Here is a 21,398-nt window from a genome sequence, read left to right on the forward strand (position 1 = left end):
GCTGCCAGAGCATTTACACACCTCCAACATAACAAAGGGTTTCCTGACTTTCAACAGTTAAAGCAAGATTCTTACAAACAGCCTGTTTCCATATAAGATCAGACCATTATGGTTAAAGTGAAAATTAAACTCAACCGTGTTACTGAAGATTTAAGCACTTGCAAATTATCATCAAATAGATGCAAAAAAGTATTTAATTAAAACTCAGCAACAGATAAATAGCAAATTAGTTTTGGAAATGGTCACCCGCATAGACCTCCGCACTGTAAGTGATGGTCATGATATTTTGATGTCAGAAAGGAGGTTGGTAGTTAAAATTCTTAGAAAGGCTAACAGATTTATACAAATAAACATGCCTTGCCTTACATTAAAAAACCCACTGCTCTTACTGCACTAAACAAATGATGCTGAGAGGTGACAACAAACATGACAAGTATGCCTGTGTATGCGCAGATGGGCCCTCAACTAATCGAAGTAAAATAACTGATGCCCCGAGCCAAAAAATTCAGAACATCCATTATCCATTATAAATCCAGACGTTTGATCCTGGCAGCTGTCAAAATCACCCCACTGTGCTCCGGGAAAACACCGAATGCACATCATTGTGAATCAATGAATTTGGAGATATTTTTTTGGACTTTAAACTATCAAATGCGTATAACTATTACATTTGTTCCAAGAGTAAGTAGTCTGTCTGTATAGATTAGTGATAGTCTGTGGGCTGGGAGCCTTAACGCCTCAGGCGCAATATGATACTGGTGGTCTACTTTGGTCCCACCTTCCCACTCAACGGACGAAGACGCACAGCAAAATTAAAACGGCGACTGGTTTGTCCACTGCAGTCTCAACAGGACTGCCCAAAAAATGATGCCATGAAGACGATGGAGCTTGTTTTTCTGCTCATCTTCTTTTCTTTCACACATTCGGGTAAGATTAGCTTAAAAACTGTGTTTTTTAACATTAAGTTAGAAAAATTACTTGTTTGGTTTTAAGTGAGAGTGTAAAAGGCTTAGTATAATACAGTTCACTTTCACTTTCAAATTGGGCACTTTTACGCAGTTTAGTTCAAGCTTTACCTATATAATTTTTGATATGTCATCAATTATAAAGGGTTTAATCAATGGCTTTAGCGATGGTAAATAAATTATTTACAAATCCTTTATAGACGGGCGCGTAATCGTCGTGTAGGATGAGGGGGGTGGGTGAGGGTGGATTACGGTTGGGCTGGGCTGAACAAATTTACTAACCACCCACCCGCCCCCCTCCTCCTTTATAGAAAAAAATCAACTCATGTAGATCACACGTGAACTACGTCACATTAGAAATGTTGAGATGATACGTATTTTGGAAATGTTGATATAGGCCTATTACGTTTTGTTGAAATGTTGACATAATGCGTTTTGTTGACATTTTGATATGATACGTATTGTTGAAATGTTAATATGCTACGTATTTCACGTGTTGAAACGTAGATATTCAACGTTTCTGTGGTTTGCAGAAACGTACAATGCCGTACAATGTTTTACTCTGGCGACCAGGCTGGTACATAACTGTTAATTCAGCAAAATCCCGAATATATTCAGTGTCAGTGACGGCTGCAACCCAGTCGCCAGAAGAAAACGTTGGCAATGAACGTTTCTGTATGGTTTGGCTTAAAATAAAAATAAAAAATAAAATAAAAACGGCCGATGTCTCACTAAAAAAGCCGGTTTTCTCGCAAGAAAAACGGCTGCAAATGTCCTCACGTCTCGCTAAAAACACCCGAGGTTTCGAGGTGGTCTCGAACCGTGCTTTCCGCTGACTTCCAACTTGCTGCCAACAAACCAGCTTGGTCGCCAAAATAAAACGTTGGCGACTGAGTTGCAAAGAAAGAAGACGTTAGATAATGTGAGTCAGATATGACCTCTCTGTCCCTTTTGGTCGCTAGTGTCTTTCATGGTGGTTAAATGTTTCTCTGCAGCTATATAAATATATAAAATTTAAAATTAGACATTTATAATAAGCAATACGTATATATGCACGTCCTACAACTCCAATATACCACTGCCAATTAATTCTTGATTAAAATGGAGGAAACTAAGCAACGTCTTCCTGAAGGGAGAAATGTGAAGTTGGCATGCTTGTCTTTTGCCATGTTGTATCTTCAGGTAACGTAATAATGTTTTTAAACAGTTGTGTAACTTCTATTTCAGCATTCATATTTCTATTTTAAAATATAAATGTATAATATTCATAAACTGTACATTAACTGCAGAACTTAACATACCTCAGATTTTAATGTCTATTCACTGCCAGTTTTATTGTACTTTTAACAATTGAAACTTGTAAAACACAACTCTCAACATTAGAGGACATACAAAATATAAAATTTAAAATTAGACAAACAATACATAGCCTATATATATATATATATATATATATATATACACGTCCTACAACTCAAAGATACCACTGCCAATTAATTCTTGATTAAAGTGGAGAAAACTAACCAACATCTTCCAGAAGGAAGAAATGTGAAGTTGGCATCCTTCCATTAAAGAAAAATTAATTATCAGTCAGAGGCGTTCACTGTCATGTTACTGTGAAAGTATGAAAGGAAGTTCTGGAAAAGAAACTCTGAAGTGAACTCTGAAACCAGTCACACTCACAACCACAACAATACTGTAGAAAGTTAACAACAAGGAGAGTTACCTTGTTTGTCAGTGTCAAACGCAACAAATGCAGCGGGAGATTAAATATGACATAATTCATCTCAAAGAAAGAAGACGTTAGATAATGTGAGTCAGATATGACCTCTCTGTCCCTTTGGTCGCTAGTTTCTTTCATGGTGGTTAAATGTTTCTCTGCAGCTGTTGTGTGTGTTTATCTTCTTTGAAAATAGTAACGCCTGCACACTTACACTTACTTACTTCAATGCAGCAAACATTGAGATGTGAATGACTGTCATCTGAACATCAAGACGTCCTGTTATGGTTCAAAAAAAGTTACCTGACCGTCAGCTAGACGTCCCCTCTGGACGTCCCAGCAACATCAAAATATGTTGTTACCATCATCAACAGGCTATTTAACTATTCTGCTAAAGTTCATGTGTACAGTGTGCAATCTACAGCTTTATACATCATATATGTCCAGATTAACAACTTAATATGTTCAAAAATTGTCCAACCAACAATTTTGTCAGTTTGACCCAGACTTCTGTTATACATTTTAACAACGTGTCACTTTCAAGATAATCCTGATAATAAATGATATGAAACCAAACACATTTTAGTTAGTTAAAAGTTATTACAAGACATGCAATCATTTTTACAGAAACACAGTGAGCACCAAAATGAAACTGTATTCTTTAACAGTTAAATTGCCAGTCACTGGGAATAATCTTGTATGCCATCAACATACTTCAGAACCATCCACAAAATCCTGCCCATACCTGCCAGGAACTGCTCTACCTAAGCCTGATTCTGATTGTTTTTCTGTTGCATTTGTGTGTGTTTCAAACAAACATTGCTGTTAAAGAGCATTTATGCTAAGTCAATCTACGCTAAATATGTATTTAATAATGTATAATTAAAGGTTTAAAAAATAAATTCTTTGGATTGAACAGAAATGTAAAGTCTGTTGTGCTCATAGAATCATATATGAAACATTAATGAAAAACTATTCTTTAAAACTTTGTTTGTCCTACAGTGAAACACTCCTTGACATATTTTCTGACTGGATCATCTGGACTCCAAACCTTCCCAGAGTTTGTGGCTGTTTCAATGGTTGATGAAGTTCAGGCGGGTTACTGTGACAGCAACATCAAGAGAGCAGAATTCAAACATGACTGGATGGAAAAGCTTGTCGAAGATGATCCTCATCACTCAGAGTGGCACATTGGTTACTGTAATGCTTTTCATCTGGAACTAAAAGCTGAACTTGTCAATTTGAAGCAGCACTTTAACCAAACTGGAGGTACATATTTACCCTTTAATTTTTTGCTTCTTTGATGTTTTTTTGTGTGTTTAAGTCATTGTTTATTTATTTATTTGTGCATCTACATGAACAACAGTTCACTTGAATACACTAGTAGAATACATGTTAAGCAACTTTACATATCATACTCACAATACAAATAATTTATCTCATCCTATCTGCAAAACCATCCCCACCACTCCTCAACTGAAGGGCAAGAAATATGATATACTATTATTATATATATTGAACATATACAACATAATATACAGACATGCATATCTTTCCAACATCTAGAGGGGTATCTACACCCAAATCTATCTATAAATAAATGCACAGACATTCAAAGTTACTTTTTGCATGTGCATATGCACACCAGAAAGCCCATATACAGGCTCAAGTCCACAACATCTACTGAAGCATGTGTGATTTCCTACTAGAAGGTCTTGGAATGAGGAAACAAAAATAATTGATTTTTGTCTAAAAGTATCAAGTAGCAGAACATATGTGTACCAACACACACACACACACTCAAAGTGACTTCTCTCCTACCTCCTCTTCATCTATCAACATTGTTGATAGATGGAATTGTACTGCTGTGCTGCACTAATGCAGTGTTTCCATCATGGTAAATAACAGATATTATATAAGCAATAATGCACAATGACAAAATAAGAAGATAAAAGTGGAGGTAATGACCAGTGTTTTCTGTATCAGGAAACTATGGAGTATATTATGGCTCTTATACCTTTACCACCAAGTTAGTTTATGTGTTTAAATTGTCGCACAAAGAACTTTGTCAAGATCTGTTGTCAGTTTAACACACAATTAGGTTTGTTTCTCGGACTAACAGAACATACTGAACAATTCATCTTTGTACAAAGCCCCAATATCCCTTGACTTAATTTAAATATTCTTCAAAAACCATGGCTGCATATTATTAAACTAATGTTAGCAATTATAATATCCATGAGTAGTAACACATGCTATTGAGTCTAGTGACTAATCCTGAATAAAACTCTCCGTCAGTGGAATCTTCTGGAGCAGCTTCAGGATAGTAATGTTCAGTCCAGGATCAGGTTTAATCCATGTGTGTTAGTCAGGACTCCATCTCAATGTGTGTGTGTGTGTGTGTGTGTGTGTGTGTGTGTGTGTTCCTGCAACTAACATGAAGTCACAACACCTTCAACAGTGTAGATAAAGTGTGTGCTGGTCTCAGTGGAGGCAGTGTGTCTCTGTGGTAAAGACAGGAAATGGACTCTGTTTCCCAGCAGTCTCTGCCTCTCTGTCTCTCTCTGAGTGGTCCACACTGTCCAGATGATGATTGGCTGTGAGTGGTTTCCATCCAGCCAATAACAGCTGAAGGTGTAGATCTTCTGTTTTGGTGTGTGTGGATCAGTGTGTCTCTGTGGTGAAGATGTGATATCAATGTCTGTGTCTCTGTCTCTCTCTCAGGTGTCCACATTTTACAGTACATGGCTGGCTGTGAATGGGATGATGAGACTGAAGAGGTTACTGGTTTTTATCAGATTGGTTACGATGGAGAAGACTTCTTAGTATTTGATCTGAAGACACTGACATGGGTCGCTTCAAAACCACAAGCTGTCATCATAGAACACGAGTGGAATGGTGACAAAGCTAGATCAGACATATTCTTCACCAATACTTGTCCCCAGTGGCTGAAGACGTATTTGGACTATGAGAAGAACTCTCTGATGAGAACAGGTAGAATCACATGATGTGATGTAGTTCCATGGACACAATGATATTTATATGCTCTTCTGTTGATATTGTGCAGTAACACGATTGAAATGAGCCAAAATGGTGTTTGGTTTCTGTCTTTCTCTCTACCATTCCTTGTCTGTCTTTCTCTCTCTCTCCAGAGCTTCCCTCAGTGTCTCTCCTCCAGAAGACTCCCTCCTCTCCAGTCAGCTGCCACGCTACAGGTTTCTACCCTCACAGAGCCGAGATGTTCTGGAGGAAAGATGGAGAGGAGTTTCATGAGGACGTGGAATGTGAAGAGATCCTCCCCAACCATGATGGATCCTTCCAGATGAGTGTTGACTTGGACCTTTCATCAGTCACACCTGAAGACTGGAGGAGGTACGAATGTGTGTTTCATCTCTCTGGTGTGAAGGACGACATCGTCACCAAACTGGACAAAGCAGTGATCAGAACCAACTGGGGTAAGACTGGAATACTGACTTTACAATGTTCATTTAATGTATACATGTAATTTGCCATGAACATTTAGAAGATGTTAAACTTGAGCTCTGATTTTACAATTTGAATGACTTTGAAACAATCTTGACTTTCTGGAGCTGAATGTTAGTTAAGTCCAGGGTTAACAAACAAAACTGCTGTTCTGTTCATTAAAATAAATATTGTTTCTTACTTGTTACATTATGCACATGACCTACTTAAATACCTTAAATGGATGCAACAAAAAACAGTTCAAATCTAGTGGTGTGCCAGCAAATGATTAGGAGCACAGGTCTGTCACAAATCTAACCAAATTAAACATAAAACATAATTTCAGAAAAAAAGAAACACAACATGCCAAATGTTAGACCACATTTTTACTTTACTTGTATTTTATTTATTACACTGTCATGGGATTACTCACAAGACAATCTACTGTTTGTATGTGAAAATAAGATTTATTAAACAGTAAGAACAAACTAGAACTGTTGCTGATCTGAGGAAACATGTGACCATGCAGGAGAGAGCAAGAGCTTTCAGGGAGGACAGGATGATCAACTCAAAGATGACAGGATGAAAAACATAAAGAACAAAGCTTTAGTATTACAATAACAAAAACACAAAAGGTGTAATACAACAAAGACAGGGAACAGGTACAACATAGACACAGGATTGACACACAGAGGTCTGAAGCACTAAGGTGGTTTTCACCTGCAGATGGTCATTGTATGAATTATTGTGATGCCAAATTAAACCATCACATCAACATGTCCAGTAACATTAATTTCACCTAAAAAGAGATATCATCTGCTTTTGGCAGTATAATTGAGCTGCCGTACTCATATTTACAACTCTGCACATCCTGGACAATAATAAGTTTCCTCAGTAGAAAACTCTCACAGGATTCCCAAACTGTCTGTGTGTCACGACGGGGAAAGTCCTGTGTTTTAAGGGGATGACAATAAGAAACGTGATCATCAATAATGATGTATGATTATCATACATTATTATAGGTGAAAATACCAAAAATGCATTGGCATACCCTTGATGCACTGTGAATGTTTTGTTTTGGTTCCAGTTTCTCCCTCAGAGTTCCCTGCTGGTCCTGTTATTGCAGGTGTTGTAGGACTGCTGCTGCTCCTGGCAGTCTGCATCACTGGAGTCTTCATCTGGAGAAGAAGAGATAATGGTGAGAGACAAACATACTTTTACTCATCATCAAGCCATTTTAACAACAAATAACAGTGTAACCTGGCTGATGTTCAGTAACGTGACCTCCTACTAAAGAGTTACTCTCTTACCTTTCAAAATAAAAGCAGAAATCAGTGGAATTAATACAATGTTTCTATAAAACATTTATTAGTGTTTTCTTTGTTTGCTTTCATAAATTCTGACATTTTACATTTTGAAATATTGTAATCTCTCATCTGTATTTCAGGATTCAGGCCTACAAACTCTGAGTATTGTGTCAGTTTTTCTCTCTGTCTCTATGCAGTTTATAGCTTAAATTACTGACACCTTGCTTTTCTTTTATAGCTTCAGACTCGTCATCCTCTGATCCATCTTCAGTCAAAGATTCAGCTCTTAACTGATCACAGTGAGTATTTCATCATGTCATCAACACTGTGCAGATACTGTATGAAGAATCTCTCTGTTGCTCCTCCTGAAACTAGCTACAGTATACTGATATAATACTCTCATAAATATACTGAGAGTCTGTCTTTGTTAAAAAGACTGATTTGGCAGAATTTTTCGGTCAAGTTTATATTTTGGACTAAAATCAAACATACATATAATATGACCACTAATAAGTCCAGGTTCCTTTTTATTTGTAACTTTGTGAATTCATAGATCAGATTTATGAGTTTCAGGTCGTCAGTGGATGCAGTGAAGAATGATATCTGTGAAGATTATCTGAGAGCTGATAGAAGCATTAATGTTGATGTGAATCCTCCACTGCAGGAGTAACAACATCTGGAGAGAACTGATGCTGCTGTCCAGCTGTTTCCTCAAACCTTTGGTGGAGATGAATCACTGCAGCAGCTACCAGACACCAAAGAGCCACAACGTTACTCCAGTGGGTCATCTTTTGTCTTCAGATATCAAATTCATATCAGTTAGTCATGTGATGTACTGTCCTTGATGATGATTAGCATAGTCAACTTATGGGAGACATGATGATACTCAGCACTTTAACCTCTGCTTCTAACGCGAGTCAAACCTAAAACTTTAAATATTCAACTACTCATGCTTTCACTAACAATTAGTTTGACAGTTTCATTTCAGAAACACTAATGAAGATTCTGCTGTAGACGACGGTTGAAAAACACAATTTTTGTTCCTCCGTTTGTTTAATTGTGGGGGTGGCTAGGAGGTCCACTAATTGGAAAATCAGCGTCTCATCTCCCGGCTCCTCCAGTCTGCATGTCGATGTGTCCTTTGGCAAGATACTTAACATCAAATTGCTCCTAACACTTTTTAGAGCTTATATTTGTATCTTATACATTTGTCATCTTCACATGTCCTGTATTTGTCATGTGGCTGATAAAAGTTGATGTCATTGTAAGGTTTTTGTTAATGCTCAGATTATTGGTGTTGGAGGATTAATTAAGGTTCCTCTGACACCTAATTAATCTGACAGATGTACTTTATTGCAAAAATGGCTAAATTGATTATACATACACACAAACACGCACACATACACATACCACATATTTTGGTTTGTTGATGAAGAAGTATACTGATCATTGTGACTCAGAGTGTGTCTTTCCCTAATGTCTTAGCTGTGAGGTCACCACAGAGAAACAGCTGCCAGAGTGTTTCAACACCAACATAACAAAGAGTTTTCAACTCTTGTTTTCAACAAAGCAAGATAATTACAAACAGCCTTTTTCCATGAAAGATCAGAACAATACAGTTAAAGTGAAAATGAAACTGTAGGACTAAATAACTTTCCCACTGTGTTATATTTTCAACAGATCTACAGATGGAGACAGTTAAAATTTCTGGACAGGCTAATAGATTTATATTGTCTTATTTCACTAATATGACTGTTGTGTTGATGTCAGCAGAAACTGTCATTCACGTTGTTCAGAAACTTTTAATGCAGTTGTTGCATCTGTCAGTGAAAACAAACATCTCAGAAAGTCTTGGACTTCACCACTTCCTCTTGAAGTCCCTACAGTCAGGTTAATGATATAAAGTTTAACTCAGCTCAGATGTCAAATGAAGATGAGAAATATTACAAAATGTGAAACACACATAAAATGTGCAAATGGATTTACGTAACATATTACCTAAATAAGTTTGGTAAATTGGATCAATAAAGACATTCACCACAAAAACATCAAAACTACCTAGTGTGAGATGGAGAACATGTCTGGACCAGACAACCTACACCAAACACAGACTAACTGAAGGCTTTTCAGTATAAAAACAGAGGCGTCAAGACAAAAACTCACTGACAGAGACAGACAGACATATGTTAACATTACTGCAGAAAACTACAACCCCATAATTATGACACATAAAACATAACTACATAAAAATGATCTTCATAAAAACATGTTTTTTGTGTGTGTTGGTGTTAGTTGTTAGTGATACACCAGTGTGATACACTGGATCAATATCTGCACTGATATTGATCTTATTCAATGCAATGCAACACAATTTTATAAACCTTCTGGAACAGTATAATTAAGATTTGTCTGAAAAGTGTAAAGAGTGTCAGTTTTGAACATCTCAACATGTAGTGAAGTTATGTGTAGCTACAGCCTCATGTTATCATACAGAAGAATAGAAGAATGAACCTACTCAGTGAGGTTTCCAGATGTTTAACTGAAATACAGATAGAAGTACTGGTAGTGGATCAGCACTCTGTATCAGCCAATATCCTGAGTTTAGGTATCAGAAATGGCATCAGGAGATTAAAAGTAGGATTATTCCATCAATAGTTATATAAATCACTTGTACCCAAGATCAACACACAAAGAGACAGAACCTGTACAGAGTACCTGGAGGAATGAAAAAAAAGATTGCTCTGATAAATAGTTTTAATTTATACTAAACTTGAATATGTCTCTGTATGTCTCTGTCCTCTGTTTACAAAATGTTACCAAATCATGAATATTTCACCTATTTTGTTGGTAATGTGACTGTGACTCTGCTTTGCTTGCTGCTGCTGTGCTCTGTTTGCAGGGGCGGAAACCTGAGGGCAGGCTGATTAACATGATGGGACACACCTGGGCCAGATGTGCCTCATGTATATATATAAGCTGGAGAAGCTGCCAGTTCAGTCTCTCTCTTCACTCCTGCATAGTTGTTTTTCCTTTGTTCCACCCTACAACACCGGTACAGCATACACTCACCCATCCACTCCCTACATCACTGATCTTACAGATTCACCCCACCAATGTGTTACTTTGGTTTGTTTTGATTACTTTGTTTTAAATAAAATTACTTTTTTAAATATGGAATACCTGTTTGACTTCCCTTTTTTGCCACAGTCCAGAGCTGTGACTACACTTTGTGTATTTTAAGTGTGTGTACAGATAGTTTGGTTTTTTATTTGTTGAGGCTTCATGATGAATACCTGAGGTGCAACTCATAAAAAAGCAAAGATTATAGAAAAGTTTAAAAAAATAAATACAAAATTTGTATATTTTGAATGTGCAGATAATTTTGTGTGTATGTGATTAACACGCAACGTTTTCTCTCTTTTATTCTCAGCATATCCATACAATGTTCTTCAAAATATTTGTATATAAATTTATCTCATGTAAATGTTGCAGCCTGGTTGCCAGAATAAAACGGTGGCATTGTACGTTTCTGCAAACCACAGAAACGTTGAATATCTACGTTTCAACACGTGAAACACGTAGCATGTTAACATTTCAACAAAACGTATCATATCAAAATATCAGCTGACTTTCCTATCAGGAGGAGGAGGGGTCGGTGGATGGATAGTAAGTTTCCTCGACCATCTCGAAACCAATGCCCATTTCCCGTTTCAACCGACAAAGCTGGGTGTTTTTAATGAGACGTCAGGACAATTGCAGCCGTTTTTATTTTATTTTTTATTTTATTTTAAGCCAAACCATGATCTTTTCCTAACCCCAACCAAGTGGTCTTTGTGCCTAAATCTTACCAGACTTTAACCACAGCGCTGTCACATCATAAAACATCATTATTCAACGGATAGAAATGTTAATATGCTAAATATTACACGTGTTGAAATATAAATAAATATAAATATAAATAAATATAAATAGATAAATAAATAAATATTCAACGTTTCTGTGGTTGGGTTGTACAGTGTAGATTAGTGATAGTCAGTGGGCTGGAAGCTTTCACGCGTCAGGCGCAATATGATACTAGTGGCCTAGTTTGGTCCCTCCTTTCCACACAACACACGAAGACGCACAACAACATTAAAACGACTGTTTGTGTACTGCAGTGGTCACTCGGCTCCCAAAAAAGTCATGCCGTGAAGACGATGGAGCTTGTTTTTCTGCTCATCTTCTTTCCTTTCACACTTTCAGGTGAGATTAATTTTAAAAAATGTAAAAGGCTTAGCAATTACACACAATTCACTTTCACTTTCATATTGGGCACCTTTACGCTGTTTAGATCAAGCTTTACATGTACCATTTTTGATAAGTTGTCCATTATAAAAGGTTCAATCAATGGCTTTAGCAAGGGACAGGCGCGTAATCGCCGCGGAGGAGGAGGAGGAAGGGGGGGGGGGGGGGGCGCAGTACATAACAGGACGTATACCTCCCATGGGTGCGCACACATCGTTCTGTTGAACACAAACAACCAGTCCAAAGTTTAAACACACCTTCCCATTCTGACTACTACTGTCTTTTGCTTCTTTTATTTATTTCTAGTAGCTATTACATAACCTGTTGAGATGTCAATACAGCTATTAATGAGATAAATTCAGGGCTGAAAGATTTTAACTTAATCTATAATGATGTTCAGGTGTCACTGAAACTGAATAGATCCGGGATTTTGCAGAAATGACAGTTTCTGTACAGTACTGATGTTCTGGGCGTTGTTAAAATCTGGCTGTGTGTCAGATTATTTCCTTTGACTTTATTAAATAATGGCATTGATTGAAATGAACTGAAAGATAAAAGATAACACTGTAACAGATTGTTTTAAAATGTGTACTCATACTGTAGACTCAGATTAGTGATACTGTAATGCAGTGTAATATAATATAATCTAGGTATGATCAAGTATGTTCTCATATAATGTAGCATCTCCTATAGTAGGACTAAATGTACAGCTATTAGCTATATTGTGTTTAAGATATTTACCTCTTTATTTAGAGGAAATATCTCTATTTTTGAATTCATCAGAAACTATTTTGTAATTATGAGGTCTTTATCTTGTAATCATCACTGACCTAGGCCTGATTTAGTTGGCTTTTGTTCCCTCTTGGTTTGAGGTTTTTGATACTGATGTCACTGAACATTATTCACCAAAGTCACCATTCTGAAATTATTTAATCAGATTTTTATGGTGTTTTGCTTTTTCCACCAGACTGACTAAACACAGATCAGGTTTCTGGGCTCATATCACAGCAGCTTCCTACTGTACTAATAATTCATATTAATTATTATGATTATACACAGATTTTTTTAAAAATGTGATCAATAACATTAGATAATATCTAATGTATAATATATAATCTGGTGGCTCTGTTATGCTGTGGGGGGAATTTTGCTGGCATGGTTTGGGTCCAATTGTCCACTTAGAAGGAAGGGTCACTGCAAATCAATACAAAGTTGTTTTGAGTGATCACCTTGATCCTATGATGAAACATTTCTATCCTGATGAGAGTGGTCTCTTTCAGGATGAAAATGCCCAAATCCACAGAGTACGAGGGGTCACTCAATGGTTTGATGAGTATGAAAATGATGTTAATCATATGCTATGGCCTTCACAGTCACCGGATCTAAAACCCAATCGAACACCTATGGGAGATTTTGGACTGACGTGTTAGACAGCGTTCTCCACCACCATCATCAAAACACCAAATGAGGGAATATCTTTATGTCTAACATTGGTCATCCCTCCAGAAGAGTTGCAGAGACTTTTAGAAGTAATGCTAAGGCTGAGGAACACCATTCTTCAAAAAGATATTCCCTCATTTGGTGCCTGTACCGGTTATTCCTTTAATTTGTCCCCCGTTTGTATATGTAATCATTACTAACCTTATATTAAATGATGATCAGTTAGGTTAATAAAGCTGTCTTAATCATTATGGCAAATGTGTTGACAAAAAATTGCCTATTAACATATCCAGCATTCATTTGTGTTTTGAGTTGTGTTTTTGGCTGCCTGGCCAATGGAAGGTCAATATTCACTCTCCTTTTAGCTTTTGTTTACTCTCAATATTCCAAGTATAATATCTGGCTCTTAGGTTGGTAGATGTTCTACTTTCATCACCAGCTCATCACTAACTTTGTGTGTCTGAGGTTTCATGCTGGGCAAAATATTGAATGTAATTAAATGTCATTATCACAAGTATAGATAAATGCATGATTAGAAAAAAATGAACTTAAAAACTCTTTAAAACTTCTTTCTCTTACAGTGAAACACTCGCTGAAGTTTTTCTTCACAACGTCCTCTGGAGTCAAAAACTTCCCAGATTTTGTGGTTGTTGCATTGGTTGATGAAGTTCCAGCGGGTTACTGTGACAGCATCAGTAAGACAGCAGAAGTCAAACAGGACTGGGCGAAGAAACTTATGGAAGATGATCCACTACATTTGGAGTGGTACACGAATAGGTGTTTATTAAACAAATATGACTACAGGGTTGAGATCAACATTCTGAAGCAGCAACTGAACCAAACTGAAGGTAAGTAAAAGTGCTGTAAACATGTAAAGTTGTGTTTTTTGTTGAACAGCAAACAGATATATTTCAATAATAAACAAACATATTTACATGTTGAAAAACATACACAGTTTGCTAAATGTGCATATATACTTTCCTTATACCCCTCCTTCTATTACCAGCCATGTAATGTGAGGGATTCTTTCAAAGTGTGTGGTCAATATTAAAATTGTATATATCTTCCCTGGTAGCTGTTCTGGATGCACTGAAAAACTGAGGAACAGGGTCCTACATTTGAATCCTGCCCTTTGTGTGTGTGTGTGTGTGTGTGTGTGTGTGTGTGTGTGTGTGTGTATGTGTTTGTGTTTGGTCCTTGTCATGTTTGGTTTCATCAGAATGATTCAGGTCAGGTAAGTTTTAGTTGGAAAGTTTACTTCGCCCCTTGATGTCAGTTTGTGTATTTCTGTGTGTTGGCCTTGCAATGAAGAGGTGACTCTTCCACATGTTCCTTGACATTTTCTAAAATGCAGCCTCACATAGGCTCCAGCCACCTGTAACCCTCTGTGGGATCTCACTCTGCTCTCTGTCTCTCTCTCAGGTGTCCACATCTTCCAGAGGATGAACAGCTGTGAATGGGATGATGAGACTGGAGAGGTTAATAGTTTTGTTCAGTTTGGTTATGATGGAGAAGACTTCTTAGCATTTGACCTGAAGACACTGACATGGATCGCTCCAAAACCACAAGCTTTCATCACCAAACACAAGTGGGACAGAGAGAGAGCAAGGAATGAAAGGTGGAAAAACTACCTCACCCAGCAGTGCCCTGAGTCACTGAAGAGATATTTGGACCTTGGGAAGAGCTCTCTACTGAGAACAGGTAGAATCACATGATCTGATGTAGTTTCATGGACACAATATTAAAATCCCTCTTCTCTTTCTAACATCTATCCCTCATCCCCTGGCCCCTCCCCTTTGTCTCTCCAGACCTTCCATCAGTGTCTCTCCTCCAGAAGACTCCCTCCTCTCCAGTCAGCTGCCACGCTACAGGTTTCTACCCTCACAGAGCCGAGATGTTCTGGAGGAAAGATGGAGAGGAGCTTCATGAGGACGTGGAACACGGAGAGATCCTCCCCAACCATGATGGATCCTTCCAGATGAGTGTTGACCTGAACCTTTCATCAGTCACACCTGAAGACTGGAGGAGGTACGAATGTGTGTTTCATCTCTCTGGTGTGAAGGACGACATCGTCACCAAACTGGACAAAAAAGTGATCAGAACCAACTGGGGTAAGACTGGAATACTGACTTTACAATGTTTATTTAATGTATACATGTAATTTGCCATGAACATTTAGAAGATGTTAAACCTGAGCTCTGATTTTACAATTTGAATGAGTTTGAAACAATCTTGACTTTGGAGCTGAAGGTTAGTTAAGTCCAGGGTTAACAAACAAAACTGCTGTTCTGCTCATTCAAATAAATATTGTTTCTTACTTGTTACATTATGCACATGACCTACTTAAATTCCTTAAGTGGATGCAATAAAAGGCAGTTCAAATTAGTGGTGTGCCAGCACACGATTAGGAGCAAAGGTCTGTCACAAATCTAACCAAATTAAACATGAAGAATAATTTCAGAAAAAAGAAATACAACATGCAAAATGCTAGACCACATTTTTTAGTTTACTTGTATTTTATGTATTGCACTGTCATGGGATTACTCACAAGACAATCTACCGTTTGTATGTGAAAATTAGATTTATCAAACGGTAAGAACAAAATGGAACTGTTGTTTCTCCCTCAGAGTTCCCTGCTGGTCCTGTTATTGGAGGTGTTGTAGGACTGCTGCTGCTCCCGGCAGTCTGCATCACTGGAGTCTTCATCTGGAGAAGGAAAAATAGTGGTGAGGGACAAACATACTTTTACTCATCATCAAGTCATTTTAACAACAAACAGTGTAACCTGGCTGATGTTCAGTAACTTGATTTCCAACTGAAGTTACTCTTGCCTTTCAAAATAAAAGCAGAAATCAGTGGAATTAATACAATGTTTCTATAAAACATTTATTAGTGTTTTCTTTGTTTGCTTTCATAAATTCTGACATTTTACACTTTGAAATATTGTAATCTCTCGTCTGTATTTCAGGATTCAGGCCTGCAAACTGTGAGTATTCTGTCAGTTTCTCTCTCTCTATGCAGTTTATAGTTTAAATTACTGACACTTTGTTTTTCTTTTATAGCTTCAGACTCGTCATCCTCTGATCCATCTTCAGTCAAAGATGCAGCTCTTAACTGATCACAGTGAGTATTTCATCATGTCATCAACACTGTGCAGATACTGTATGAAGAATCTCTCTGTTGCTCCTCCTGAAACTAGCAACAGTATACTGATATAATACTCTCATAAATATGTTGAAAGTCTGTCTTTGTTAAAAAGACTGATTTGGCAGAATTTCTTAGTTAAGTTTATATTTTGGACTGAAATCAAACATACATATAATAAGTCCAGGTTCCTTTCTATTTGTAACTCTGTGAATTCATAGATCAGATTTATGAGTTTCAGGTCGTCAGTGGATGCAGTGAAGAATGATATCTGTGAAGATTATCTGAGAGCTGATAGAAGCATTAATGTTGATGTGAATCCTCCACTGCAGGAGTAACAACATCTGGAGAGAACTGATGCTGCTGTCCAGCTGTTTCCTCAAACCTTTGGTGGAGATGAATCACTGCAGCAGCTACCAGACACCAAAGAGCCACAACGTTACTCCAGTGGGGCATCTTTTGTCTTCAGATATCAAATTCATATCAGTTAGTCATGTGATGTACTGTCTTTGATGATGATAAGCATTAAGTCAAGTTATGGGAGACATGATGATACTCAGCACTTTAACCTCTGCTCCTAACGCGAGTCAAACCTAAAACTTTAAATATTCAACTACCCATGCTTTCACTCACAATTAGTTTGACAGTTGCGTTTCAGAAACATGAATGAAGATTCTGCACTAGACGACAGTTGAGAAAACACAATTTTTTTTCCGCTGTTTGTTTAATTGTGGGAGCGGTTGTGGCTCAGGAGGTAGAGCAGGTCGTCCACTAATTGGAAAATCAGTGGTTCCTGATGTGTATGAATGATTCGATTTCCTCTGATGGGCAGGTTGGGACCTTGCATAGTAGCCCCTGTACCATTCAGTGTATGAATGTGTGTGAATGTCATTCGTAGTGTAAAAGTGCTTTGAGTGGTCAGAAGACTAGAAAGGTGCTATACAAGTACAGTTCATTTACCATTCCCATGGTTTAAACACTGCATACCAACTTCTCCCACTTTAAAGTATAAATATCTGTGACTTATGTCTTAGTCTTAAGACACACATCGCTCCTCCACTCCAAGTAACAGCTGTTACTCTTTTTACACATAAATTTATAAATGTTTCCACAGTTTCACACAACATAAATACATTTTTGAATATTTAAATACTGAAACTTGCATATTAAAGCACGAACACTTCTTAGAGCTTATATTTGTATCTTATACATTTGTCATCTTCACATGTCCTGTATTTGTCGTGCGGCTGATAAATGTTGATGTCATTGTGAGGTTTTTGTTAATGCTCAGATTATTGGTGTTGGAGGATTAATTAAGGTTCCTCTGACACCTAATTAATCTGACAGATGTACTTTATTGCAAAAATGGCTAAATTGATTTTATATATATGAACTTTTACATATAAATGAACATCTGTTACTTTCCAGCCTTTGCCAACAAGTTCACACAATGCTGACTGAGCATTGTCACCGCCAAATAAATCTCTCTGTATTTTACAGTCAACAGAGTTTTTAAATCTCATGTCAGGCGCAACATTCCCACTCTGGCCGTTTTAATCGTTTGGCTCTTCCAGAGGTTGTGATGCTCGAAACAATTTATTCACCGTTTTACAACTGCAACACTAGGTTACGGCCAGTGGTGTACTGGCATACTGGGACTGTGGACCATTAAAACATATCCGTTTTTACCGGCCCTCTCTGTGTGCCTGTCATCCAGGTTTCACATGAGAGTGTGCTGCATGTCTGTGTCAGGCAGTCACAGCCAAGTGCCTCCCTTTACTCTCACTGCCACAAGGGGGAGTCAGAAGTCCCGCACTCAAGTTTTAATGATTCATTGTAAATTGTTAATCAGTCATCTTTTCGCTGGTGAAATGTAAAACATGATTGTTAGGGGGGGGTCACAGTCCTCCGATGTGTCACATACAGAAGGTGACATAAGGTCAAATGTAAATTAGAATTTTTTTTTTTATTTGTTTATGTTTTTTACTTGGTGAACTTAATTTTATCTAAAAGGTTTGCTACATTTTCTTGTGTCATTTTTGTTCAATTTGTTCAGTTATTAAATAAAAACCTGAAAACCTGCTTAAGCTTCATCCTACCAACATATTTAACATACAAGGACTACCGACTGGTAGAATAAACTGCTGTAAGAAACAACCATCATAGCAAAATGTTTACTTATTTCTTCTCAAAAAAGATTAGTTACACATGTAAGTAATGTCATCTGGAAAAAAAACAGATTATTATTATGTTAGGAAAGTTACAGTTGATTTGCATACTGTGTAAAATGAAAATTTAGGGTCATCAGCACATGAAGAAATCTGCGTCTGCTGCATCTGTGTGATACTTTAAATTAAGACCCATGACAAACATGAACTCAATAAATATTTCCATTTATTAAAACTGCATAGGTGGAAATGAGTGCTTTTGACTGATAGCTGAAAGGTTTTGTACCAAGTTTTGGGAAATACTTTAGTGAAGCTTGTCCCTGATACCTGGAAATCATGAGCTTACTTTTTGAAATGTTATCAGTTGTCAAAATGTGTGAGGATAAAAGAAACAGTTTACACTACTACAAAAATACATACCTACCACAAATATTGATTGGTTTATGGAGTACACTGAACTTTGTGACTGAGAGTGTGTCTTTCCCTATATCACCACTAGAGAGCAACATAACTCTGAAATGTCTCAGCTGTGAGGTCAACACAGAGAAACAGCTGCCAGAGCATTTCCACACCTCCAACATAAGAAAGAGTTTCCTGATATAAAGTTTTCAACAGTTAAAGCAAGATTCTTACAAACAGCCTGTTTCCATGAAAGATCAGACCAATACAGTTAAAGTGAAAACTAAAATTAAAATGTAGGACTAAATAACTTTCCCACTGTGTTACTGAAGATTTAAGCACTTGCAAATTATCATCAGACAAATTTTTAAAAAATCTTTATTTTCAACAGATCAGCAGTAGGAGACAGTTAAAATTTCTGGACAGGCTAACAGATTAATATTGTCTCATTTCACTAATATCAGTGTTGTGTTGATGTCAGCAGAAACTGTCATTCATGTCGCTCAGAAACTTTTAATGCAGTTGTTGCATCTGTCAGTGAAAACAAACATCTCAGACAGTCTTGGACTTCACCACTTCCTCTTGAAGTCCCCACAGTCAGGTTAATGATATAAAGTTTAACTCAGCTCAGATGTCAAATGGAAATGGGAAATCATTCATATTACAAAATGTGAAACACACATAAAATGTGCTAATGGTAGGGAGAGAAAAAAAACAAACAAAAAAAACAAAAAACAAAAAAAACAAACAAAAAACCCATACTTCTATGCACTCAATGCACTCTAATCATCGCCTTGTTGCACTGCCTGTTGGCATCTACGTCCTGTCAGGCCCAAACTTAAGCTTTATGGCACTTACTGGTGTTGTTGTCTCCTGACTAGATCCCTGCTTGTGTTGTATCAGTCTCATATGTACGTCGCTTTGGATAAAAGTGTCTGCTAAATGAAAAATGTAAATTTAAATGTAAATGTAAATGGATTTACGTAACATATTACCTAAATAAGTTTGGTAAATTGGATCAATAAAGACATTCACCACAAAAACATCAAAACTACCTAGTGTGACATGGAGAACATGTCTGGATCAGACAACCTACACCAAACACAGACTAACTGAAGGCTTTTCAGTATAAAAACAGAGGCGTCAAGACAAAAACTTACTGACAGAGACAGACAGACATATGATTACATTACTGCAGAAAACTACAACCCCATGATTGTGACACATAAAACATAACTACATAAAAATGATCTTCATAAAAACATGTTTTTTGTGTGTGTTGGTGTTAGTTGTTAGTGATACACCAGTGTGATACACTGGATCAATATCTGCACTGATATTGATCTTATTCAATGCAATGGAACACAATTTTATAAACCTTCTGGAACAGTATAATTAAGATTTGTCTGAAAAGTGTAAAGAGTGTCAGTTTTGAACATCTCAACATGTAGTGAAGTTATGTGTAGCTACAGCCTCATGTTATCATACAGAAGAATAGAAGAATGAACCTACTCAGTGAGGTTTCCAGATGTTTAACTGGAATACAGATAGAAGTACTGGTAGTGGATCAGCAGTCTGTATCAGCCAATATCCTGAGTTTAGGTATCAGAAATGGCATCAGGAGATTAAAAGTAGGATTACTCCATCAATAGTTATATAAATCACTTGCACCCAAGATCAACACACAAAGAGACAGAACCTGTACAGAGTACCTGGAGGAATGAAAAAAACAGATTGCTCTGATAAATAGATTTAATTTATACTAAACTTGAATATGTCTCTGTATGTCTCTGTCCTCTGTTTACAAAATGTTACCAAATCATGAATATTTCACCTATTTTGTTGGTAATGTGACGGCTCCTCTGCTTTGCTTGCTGCTGCTGTGCTCTGTTTGCAGGGGCGGAAACCTGAGGGCAGGCTGATTAGCATGATGGGACACACCTGGGCCAGATGTGCCTCATGTATATATATAAGCTGGAGAAGCTGCCAGTTCAGTCTCTCTCTTCACTCCTGCATAGTTGTTTTTCCTTTGTTCCACCCTACAACACCCGTACAGCATACACTCACCCATCCACTCCCTACATCACTGATCTTACAGATTCACCCCACCAATTTGTTACTTTGGTTTGTTTTGATTATTTTGTTTTAAATAAAATTACTTTTTTAAATATGGAATACCTGTTTGACTTCCCTTTTTTGCCACAGTCCAGAGCTGTGACTAATCTTTGTGTATTTTAAGTGTGTGTACAGATAGTTCGGTTTTTTATTTGTTGAGGCTTCATGATGAATACCTGAGGTGCAACTCATAAAAAAGCAAAGATTAAAAATAAATACAAAATTTGTATATTTTGAATGTGCAGATAATTTTGTGTGTATGTGATTAACATGCAACGTTTTCTCTCTTTTATTCTCAGCACATCCATACAATGTTCTTCAAAATATTTGTATATAAATTTTTCTCATGTAAATGTTGCAGCCTGGTTGCCAGAATAAAACGTTGGGATTGTAC

General features: G+C 37.1%; 4 protein-coding genes across 4 annotated transcripts in view; all 4 read left to right on the forward strand.

Annotated features, from left to right (window-relative positions):
* LOC137198331 (major histocompatibility complex class I-related gene protein-like) overlaps nucleotides 1-21,398 on the forward strand; it is a 95,590-nt gene that overhangs the window by 27,788 nt on the left and 46,404 nt on the right. The gene's annotated exons all lie outside the window — the stretch shown is intronic.
* Nucleotides 1-21,398, forward strand: part of LOC137198496 (uncharacterized) — a 54,874-nt gene that overhangs the window by 9,735 nt on the left and 23,741 nt on the right. The window lies entirely within an intron of this gene.
* On the forward strand, nucleotides 735-7,748 carry LOC137198501 (major histocompatibility complex class I-related gene protein-like). Its single transcript, XM_067612380.1, has 6 exons — nucleotides 735-927; nucleotides 3,688-3,954; nucleotides 5,410-5,679; nucleotides 5,838-6,167; nucleotides 7,235-7,345; nucleotides 7,693-7,748. Exons 1-6 carry the CDS (start codon nucleotides 750-752, stop codon nucleotides 7,746-7,748), a joined length of 1,212 nt encoding a protein of 403 aa, XP_067468481.1. The 5' UTR covers nucleotides 735-749.
* Nucleotides 11,506-15,354, forward strand: LOC137198333 (major histocompatibility complex class I-related gene protein-like). The gene is made up of 4 exons (XM_067612092.1): nucleotides 11,506-11,696; nucleotides 13,760-14,026; nucleotides 14,601-14,879; nucleotides 14,987-15,354. The coding sequence occupies exons 1-4, from the start codon at nucleotides 11,651-11,653 to the stop codon at nucleotides 15,337-15,339; spliced, it is 945 nt and encodes a 314-aa protein (XP_067468193.1). The 5' UTR covers nucleotides 11,506-11,650; the 3' UTR covers nucleotides 15,340-15,354.

Source organism: Thunnus thynnus, chromosome 15 (genome assembly GCF_963924715.1).
Source record: "Thunnus thynnus chromosome 15, fThuThy2.1, whole genome shotgun sequence".
Taxonomy (NCBI): Eukaryota; Metazoa; Chordata; class Actinopteri; order Scombriformes; family Scombridae; genus Thunnus; species Thunnus thynnus.

Coding starts and splice junctions, on each gene's coding strand:
- LOC137198501 (XM_067612380.1), top strand. CDS start 750: ATGATACTGGTGGTCTACTTTGGTCCCACCTTCCCACTCAACGGACGA. Junction 3,955..5,409: donor GCACTTTAACCAAACTGGAG/GTACATATTTAC, acceptor TCTCTCTCTCAG/GTGTCCACATTTTACAGTAC. Junction 5,680..5,837: donor GAACTCTCTGATGAGAACAG/GTAGAATCACAT, acceptor CTCTCTCTCCAG/AGCTTCCCTCAGTGTCTCTC.
- LOC137198333 (XM_067612092.1), top strand. CDS start 11,651: ATGGAGCTTGTTTTTCTGCTCATCTTCTTTCCTTTCACACTTTCAG. Junction 11,697..13,759: donor CTTTCCTTTCACACTTTCAG/GTGAGATTAATT, acceptor TTTCTCTTACAG/TGAAACACTCGCTGAAGTTT. Junction 14,027..14,600: donor GCAACTGAACCAAACTGAAG/GTAAGTAAAAGT, acceptor TCTCTCTCTCAG/GTGTCCACATCTTCCAGAGG.